We start from the raw sequence: 8,819 nt of genomic DNA, 5'->3' as shown, positions 1-8,819 counted from the left end.
GGCACCCGATCAAAGAGTGCAGTGGCTGCCAAGCTGTAAAAGTAAAATGGACGCAGTATTGCTGACTACAGGCGTTGTGCACGTACTTCGGAACGCCGCCAGCGGCGGGTGAGGTAAGCTGAGGGGTTCAGTCTGGGCAAGCGGGGTATGCATGTATCGTAGTACTGTACAGTACAAGAGCACCCGTTGGGGTACGGAGCACTGGGTAGTACTAATACATGCACTTACAAGTAACGGAGTACGAGTACCAGCTAATAGCATGGTGCCATTGGTGCCACTCGGCGGCCGAGGAGTTTCCCGCCGCCACTATTGTTCCTTTCATTCGTGGTGTCCTGTTTGGTTGAGGCAAAAAAAAAAAAAAGGCAAGGGAAGGGAGCGCTGGGTGAGAAGCTTCATTCAGTCCGTCTCAACTCCATTTCATGGCAGGCTGGTATTTCCATCCATAGTACAGTACTTGTGCAAAGCAAGTACGTGCGTACGCAGATGGAGACGGATACTTGGCGCGTGAGGACCGGCTTGGGAACAAATGGATGACGGAAGGGCATCGGCAGCGCCTGGCCATGCCTGCGGCTTCGCCCACTGAGGGGATGGATGCTGGTGCGGGCTGCTCCGTCGGACGAGGCATGGAGGGACCTGCCTCCACTGGAAGATCGGAATTGCGGATGCGCCGATTGATCCTGGTTTCCAATAAGTACAGTACAGTACTCCGTACCAACTCCGTACCAACTCCGTACTTGCCTCGGTGTTCCGCACGCTTCAACAGTACTATGACCACCCTCGCGGAACGGAGCTGGGTCACTCGCATGCATGTGCGTCCAGCATTCGACCACTTTCACTCCTCCCACGGGCTTGGTCTGGAATTGGTCCTCGGCGACCCGCGAGTGACAAATACGCACAATGCCGAGTACATTCGGACACGATGCAGCGTGTCCCCGTCCCGAACAAGCAGGCGTCTCGTCAGCATCTGGCGAGGTGTGCGCCGATCACATGGCTTGGTCTGCTGGTCAGTGCCAGTTCCACCCCTCCACCCACCCCACGCTCACAGCTGGAGTCTGGAGTCCTTGGGCCTCCACAGGCGACACGTGCGACCACAGAATACAGTACTGTACGAGTCGAGGTGCGCTCTTACGGTATTACTCCCCGCAGCTCGGATACTTGACTTCATGTGCATGTAGCGGTGTTGTATGAACACATGCACCTAGGGGGTGTTTGCGCTGTAATACTCTGTACTTTTTCGTGTTGATTGTGTGTGCATGTATGTGTGTGTACATATGCTAGGCGCACACATACGTCCTTGCCCTGCAGCCGTTCTCAGTCCTCGCTGCAAGTACGTACACATACATGTAATTACGTCCACGCACTCATGTACAACAAACAAGTAAGTAAGTATTTACATTCGCAACAGTACAAGTAAACCACCCACGATCGTGTGAACTGCAAGTACAGAATGCACTGCACATATGTGAATATTCGTACGGAGTACGGAGCACGGAGCTTATATATGGATTGTTAGTAGGCGCAAACAGGTACGAATACATACTTAGGTACACACGCAAGCACCTACGGTACTGACTGTACTGTACTTACATGTTCGACTGCGTGCATTTCTGCAGATACCCCGCGTGGGCTGTACTTTCGCCTACAGAACTTTCACCTGTTATATGGAGCGTACCTACCAAGTACCTACTTATCCATCAGGTACCTGGTCGGGTGCCTGTAGGCCTACTGGTGAACTTGCCGTGCTAGCAGTCTCGTATGCAAGTCGCCAACTTCATGCACCTACCGGGCCACGCTCGTATCTGTGAGAATGGCGAGTTGGCATCGATCGGACTTCCCCATCCGGCTCGTGGCTTTCTGCAGCGCTACTTTCACTTGCCGTTCTGCTGCGGGCCGGGATAAGGAGGAGCTTTGTTATGCCGTAGATCAGCAACCCGAGCAATCAGCATCCAGAGTACGCCCTCCAACGAGCCGGCACCCTGACGATGGCGAGGGAGCAAACAACACCCAAGGTGGGCAGGCATGGGGAGGCTGCGGATAGCAGATGCTACCCCGCAAACGCCCAACGGATCGGTGCATGCAGATATTGCCATTTAATATGTGCGCAGCTCGTACGCCGTGGCGAGATGCTCCTTGCGCATTGCGTGACATGAAATTCAAAGCGACGACGATACGCAATTCAACCTGCCTGCCACTTGCCTGCCATCCCTTCGTCCCCCGCTCCTCCTGTCTCTCTTGCTGCGGGCCAAACACCAAAAAAACTTTGTACGCGAGACAGGGAGCAACCGGCCTCTCTAGCCATCATGTACCAATTCAGGTCCGGTACCTGGAAGGAGGCACATGGAACCCGAAAAGAGTTGCCTAGCCGTGGATTGGATCGCCTGGGAAGGGGGGGAGGGGGAGGGGAGGAGACGGCGCCGCTCAATAATGCCAACGCATCCAATAATTCGTTGCCATCGCCTCCCGCTCACCTCGCCTTGATGCACACCCGAGCAGGCCCAGAGCGAGCGACGAAAAAGGTTTCCAGCCCGCAAGATTACTCGTCGACACTGGCACCTCGCCGCTCACCTGACCGACCTGTCTGGACAGTCTGACTGCAGCCAGCTGGGGGCACGATGCCGCGCCACCACCCCTCCCCCCGTTCCATTGTACCGCTTGCCACCAGCCAGCGCTTTGACTGTTTGTACTCTAGTAATACCTGGCGGGCGTTTGTATATGGTCGATCCAGTCGGGCAGGCGAGCAGTTTCGAGACCCTTGCCACCACTCACGGAAGTTTGCACTAGTGCTCGTTTGGTCCGGCGAATGCACTCCGTGCTGTGCTCACATATGGACCGCTACGGGACGCATAGCATCCTAGACAATGACCGATGCTATCTGCCGGGAGAGGGATGTATGCTGGGATGTGGCATCTCCTTTACCCGGGCGTTTTGACGGTACAGTCATTTTGCTTGACATGTGTATTTTCCCTCCGTAATCGGCCTGCCGTCTGTCGCCATTTGGTTGGGGACTGCATACGTACAAGTACTGTATGTTCCTGACCCCCTAGGTACTACTACTACCTCCGAGGTAATAAAACTAGGTACTTACCAGGTAGCGTGGTACAGTGTGGATAAGGCGCTACGAGCACTGGATGGAGGTGATTGCCGATCGGCGCCGCACCTCAGCGGTCGTTACGCCCGTTCCGTGGGCGACAATCGATGCCCATTTCAGCGGCCTGCAGATTCCATCGCCCTGTCGAGGGTGGCTACGGATGGGGCTTCCCCTCCCCCAACAGGCTCGTTCCAAGGGTCCCATTGGCTGCTAGCGACTTGGGTACGCGTCAATGGAGCAGTTGCACCGTACCTACATGGTGTGATGCTGCGCACAGTACGAGTCCGGGACGCACTGTAAGTATTCCGTAGGGGTACTATGAATATTCTGTTTGGAGTATAGCACGCACATGTACGGAGGACAGAAGCACAGTATTCTAAGTAAGTACCTACTTAGGTAGGTACGGGGAACATGCTGCCGACTTGTACCATGCTGAATGTATTTCGTACGCTTATTACATGCTTGAGTACTCCGTACTCCGTACAGCAATAATACCATGTCGTTAGTGCCTGTTGATGTACTTGTACTGTACCTGTACTCCGTACTGTGCAAGTGCTGGCCCTGCACTGTAGGTAGGTGAACTTGTAGGTGCGGAGTACTTACTTACAGTACAAGTACTGTTTGTACTTGCTTACTAACCTTACTAACGCCGCCTGCTCCTGCCTTACGAGTACCACCAAAGGCCCACGCGTGCCCTAATAAAGACCCTAGGGTTGAGACCTGCTGGACTCCCTATACTCCTCGTTATATGCCTGCATTGTACAGTATGCATGGTGTTGGATACGCCTGCACGTTCATTCAATCTCTAACCTTGCTGCCTATCGATATTTTCGAGCAGGAGCCGACGTCAACCCGGCCTCTGCGATTGCAGCCTGCGATCGTGATTTCCGCGTCTCTCGCTCGTCGGGAGCCTCTCCCTCGTGACACCTGGATTCATGACCTGTGCATGGGTTGCTACGAATAGCAAGTCATGCGATGTCTCGGATCGTCGTCGCTTCCCGCAGCCTGGTCTGGTGCCGTACTGCAAATTCAAGTGACTCATATCTCCTGCCGATTGCTGGTCGCTCGAGCCTGATCCAAGTCCGCTTGTTTCATCACTGCAATGCTTGACCGGACATCACGCAGCGTACCCGCGTGACTTGCATGTCTCGTTCGTTTCAGGCTCTCTCCGCTGAGCCTTGCAGGCCAAAAAGGGCAACAACTAGAGCAACGCTCAAAATTGAACACGATACAGTCACATAGGTGTGTGAAAATTGGTGGGCGAAAGCCTCGCGGTAAAGGGGCGAGATCCAATTGCAATGGGTGCAGAATATGGCGCCTGCAGCGACATAACAGCGAGCGACAATGACGTCAGTGAATCATCCTGAAGCATACACCCGCAACCCTTCACATTTCTAAGCGGGGCTTGATTTGGTCCGGAACACTGGTGCTATGCCGACGCCAGAACGAAACCAGAGCTTTGCACCTGCATAGCATCAACGGCATCGCCAGCCCCCCAGTGCGTTCCCGCATGCCGCCTCACGACGAAGCCCCCCCTGCCTTTCGCAACGTCGGCCGCGGCGGTGCGGGAAACCACCATCCGGCGTCAAAGACGGTTCCCGCGCAAGAAGTAGGCACTCGACGACAATTTCTCCATGAACCCCCCCCCCCTTCCACTCCTACTTGGAATTGCGTTCGTCCGTCTTGTGCTAAGCTAACTGCTCTCGTGTCTGCTCAGCTCGTCCAAGCCCCGACAGCACCGGCCGCTCCATCGCGGCATCCATTGCAGGACGCTCCGCCGCAGCGCACGCGCCACTCCGACCACCCCGTGCGCGCAGGCCGCGGTGGTGCTGGCAACTTCTTCGACCCGCAGCCGCCCACGATCGGTCATGACAGGCAACAGCAGGCGAGCGCCGTCGATGAGACCGTGGCCTTGCGCCGCGACCGGCAACGGTCGGCCATGGGAGGGCGCGGCGGCTCCGGCAACTGGACTACCTCCTCCACCTCTGCCGAAGATGCCGTGGGAACGGCCGTCGAAGATGCCGTGGAGGCGCTCGAGAAGAAGGTCAAGGAGGTCGTCGACAAGGGGCTGAAGATGCCGGACCAGGTTCACCACAGGAGAGGGAGCGCGAACGAGCCTTGTTAAGTTGAGATTCAGTCAATGGAAGCGGGGGGCGCATGGTAGTCGTGTGCAGAATATTTACACCAGAGCATCTATTTATTAAACTTGAGCCGGGGACCCGCGTGGAATCTACAGATGCATCCTGATTATCTTCCCTGCGACGGGCTCCAGCTTACGACGGCCGAACCCTGAAGCGGTGCATCAGAAAATCACCTCCCAGAGATAGTTCGTACGCTGCCGTCGACAAGGCATCCTGTTGCCCAGCTTTCATGGCCAACTCCTCTGGCGTGGGCAACTCGAACAGGTCAAAGTCCTGCTCACACTCCGTCCCTGGAGACGGGACCGTGCCGTTTTGAAAATAGGCGCGCACAAGCTTCAGAGTGCACGTCGATGGCGCGGCGAGCGAGCAGTGCTGCCGTTTACTTGTCAGCCCGACTCATCGAACGGGTGTCGGATGGAGCAAAACCTACGCCGTACGACTTTTGTGTCAATACGACCGAGCTGGGAAAGAGGGCCGAGTTATTGCGCGCGCTTTGCAGGGGCGTGACGTTGTCAGCCAAGTTGCCGATGTAGAGGATCGGAAAGTCGGTATCCTGCTTGATCATGTCTGTGAGGAAAACATCATCAGCCTTCTTCTTTCGCGCACCCAGAGCTCAAACTCAACGCTCCGTACCGATCGTAAAACGCCACTTAGGTCGGATCGATCTTCCCGCACAGCCCGCGCCGAGGTCGGCAAAGGCCGCACCCATCCACCGACTGCTCTCGCTCAACGTCTCGGCAAACTGCTCAAAGTCTCCGAGAGACGTCATGGACCCGTCCGAGTCGGAGCACATGATTCCCGGGAAGGCATCCTGCTCCTCCTGCGTCTCTCGCGGTCTCGTCGCCGGCGTATCCGTACGCTCGCACAGCAGCTCCGATCCCGGACTGTTTTTCATCGCCGTGGCGAGGTCATAGTATGGCAGTCCATCGCCTGCCTCGAGGGCGGCGTAGACTTGCGCCATGGTTTTGAAGGTCCAGATCGGGGCGTACACGAGGCCTTGCGTCATCCGCTGGAGCTTGGTATACGTGACTTGCTCCGGCATCTCCGGGCCGGACTCGCGGGACTGCGCCGGAATAATGATGGGTCGCCTTTTGAGCCTCTCGAGGAGGTCGGTACGGCGCTTCTGGATAGCGCCCGGTGTGGATGCCCAAAGGGCGCATTTCTTGGGCCCGGCGCCGTGGCATGCGGAGTCGAAGGCGTCGAAGATGGTGTCTGCGTCGTCGAGGTAGTGGCGGGCCCCTGTGCCAAAGTACTCTCTGTAATCGACGTTGCCTACGACGGGTGGTCGGGTGCGTGAGTGGTTCGGCCGAGTTGTCGGCATGGAAGCGCAGACTCACCATCGCTGACGAGCCTTTCCACACGACCCGGAAACATGCCGGCAAACGCGCCGCCGAGGGCGGTGCCGTAGCTGAAGCCCCAGTACCGAAGCTTTTGGTGTCCGGTACCGTCGAGGATTTCGAGCATGTCTCGAGCGTGGTACGCCGTGCTGAGATGCAGAAGGATGCCGCTGTCGTTGAGTGCCCTTTCGCAAGCACCGGAATAGGCCAGGCCCCGGGAGTAGGTATCGTAGATAAGACCGGGACGCTCGTCAATGACGCCCTTGTCCTGCATCGACCACAGCTCCCGCTTCTGCGATGTTCCCCAGCACTCGACTCTGGGCGTGGAAACACCGACTAGTAGACAACGGGTCAGTTGGGCCGACACGTGGAACTTGGCGGAGAGGGGTGTTGAAGGCCTACCTCCTCGAGGGTCCCAGGAGATGATGTCCTTGCGGGTGGTCGGTCAGGTCAGCATGAGCAGAGCGAGCTGTGGGAGGTGCCATCACCTGATTCTCCCCAACCACCCTCTGTAGCTGCGCAGCCAGGATTTGCATAAAGTAGATGCCAGAGCCACCCGGTCCCTGCAACAAAGATCAGCACGCTGACCGAACGAGGTCGGTAGTGCCACGTACACCAGGGTTCACGAATACGGGCGGAAGTCGATCGGTCGTCGCCTTGGCCGGCAGCTTCATAATGCCTAGTGTCACCCGCTCGTCGTCGGAAGGGCTTTGCCAGTCCATTGGCACCTTCATCTGCTCGTCAGAATGGTGACCACATGAGATGGGGCAAGATCAAACGTCGCACATCAAGTCTCGCGCATTTGAAGACGTCGTAGCATTTGGTCCACGCCAACGAACGGCTCGGCTCGACCTGTTCCAGACCAGGCAGTCAGCGCATGCCAGGCAGGGCGCACTTGGTCTTCACCCGACGAAGCTTACGTCTTCCCAGCTCCACGACAGGTGCTTGCCGTCGCTACCCACCGGTCCGAAGCCGCCTGGCCCGTACCTTTGGCGTTGGAACCCATGCCAGACAGATGTGGCGGCGAGAAATCCGAGGGCTATGATGAGCGCAGGCTTGGGGCGGCAACCTCGAGACTTCTTCTGCACATCAAACGACGACTGGGCCACCGCAACCGGTGGAATCTTTTCCGGCATGGTGGGAGGGGTGCGAGCCAGGCACGCGTGCCAACAGCAACGTCTGATGCGTCTGCTCTGACCTGAACAAAACAATGGCAGAAGCTACGGTACTTGCAAAGGGGAGCCGGGGTGGGAAGTCGTTTGCGACGACAAGAGAATTGAATAATAGGTTTTCTGCACTCATCGGCTAGCGGCGAAGATGGCATTAAACCATGATAGAGGTCAAGAAGAAGAAGAAGAAGAAGGGGGGGGATGTAGGAGGGTGGTACGTAAGACGGATGAACGACGAATCCGTAGAGGCTGGAGAGTTGAACTACGGGTTGTCATCGGCACCCGTTTCGTTGGTCACAGCCAACGAGAACGATCGCGGTAGTCTTTCCCCAAGAGGGAGCGGCAATTCGGTTTGTTGTTATGTTTTGTTGTTAATGGAAGAACGATCGAGGGAGCGTTGTCCTCGAATGAGGTCTTGCCTGTCTGCCAAAGTCGTAGGTACTTGCTCGGATAGCAAGTGTACTTGTACTTGGGTACGTATTATCAGGCTGTTGACAGAATGGGCAGAGCCTCACTTTAGGCTTCCTGACAACCGTTGCCAACACTGTGGTTCCAGTATCGATGGACTACTACCATTGCGCATCGCACCCGTTTGGCTCGGTGATGATTACAAAAGTACTCTGTCGTTGATATGTCTAGTGGAGTTGTAGGAGAACCAAGATATCAATTATAGTTATACCAGGCACTTATGTACTGTATTGTAAGTACGGGGAGAAATGGTAAATGTACCATGTACTTGTACAATTTATTACTGACCTCCTCGGCAACTTTACGACCCCAACAGCATTCCCATTGTCTTTATTTCTTTTTTTTTTTTTTTCGATTCCTCGTTCCTTTTGAAATAGCCAACGTCAAGTTTGGAGTAAATCTAGTAAGAACAGCATGTAAGTACATTCGTACAAGCAAAGCAGTACGGGAGAACAAAGTACGAACTTGGGCCACCTCGTCGTGCTTGACTGCCTTTGGTTCGCCATCACCAATCGGGAACGGAGCAACCTTTCCCCGCGCCATAGCGTCCCTTAAGTCTTCCCAAATCTCAGCGAGGCCCAAACGACGGCGAAGACGAAATCCAGGGTTCAGCAAA

The 8,819-nt window shown here is 55.9% G+C and overlaps 2 protein-coding genes across 2 annotated transcripts; one reads left to right on the top strand and one right to left on the bottom strand.

Moving 5' to 3' along the window:
• Positions 1–4,598: 4,598 nt before the first annotated feature.
• DCS_01299 (uncharacterized protein) lies at positions 4,599–5,213 on the top strand (the record flags this gene model as incomplete). Its single annotated transcript, XM_040798633.1, has 2 exons — positions 4,599–4,697; positions 4,806–5,213. The coding sequence occupies 2 exons, from the start codon at positions 4,599–4,601 to the stop codon at positions 5,211–5,213; spliced, it is 507 nt and encodes a 168-aa protein (XP_040659516.1).
• A 148-nt stretch (positions 5,214–5,361) lies between these two features.
• Positions 5,362–7,702, bottom strand: DCS_01298 (uncharacterized protein; the record flags this gene model as incomplete). Its single annotated transcript, XM_040798632.1, has 9 exons — positions 5,362–5,601; positions 5,660–5,796; positions 5,863–6,501; positions 6,567–6,902; positions 6,969–6,996; positions 7,055–7,129; positions 7,181–7,300; positions 7,353–7,418; positions 7,487–7,702. 9 exons carry the CDS (start codon positions 7,700–7,702, stop codon positions 5,362–5,364), a joined length of 1,857 nt encoding a protein of 618 aa, XP_040659515.1.
• Between the last annotated feature and the right edge of the window lie 1,117 nt (positions 7,703–8,819).

Source organism: Drechmeria coniospora, chromosome 01 (genome assembly GCF_001625195.1).
Source record: "Drechmeria coniospora strain ARSEF 6962 chromosome 01, whole genome shotgun sequence".
In the NCBI taxonomy this organism is placed as follows: Eukaryota; Fungi; Ascomycota; class Sordariomycetes; order Hypocreales; family Ophiocordycipitaceae; genus Drechmeria; species Drechmeria coniospora.
The sequence above is the reverse complement of the archived record's forward strand: the minus strand, read 5'-3'. Positions and strand labels throughout refer to the sequence as shown.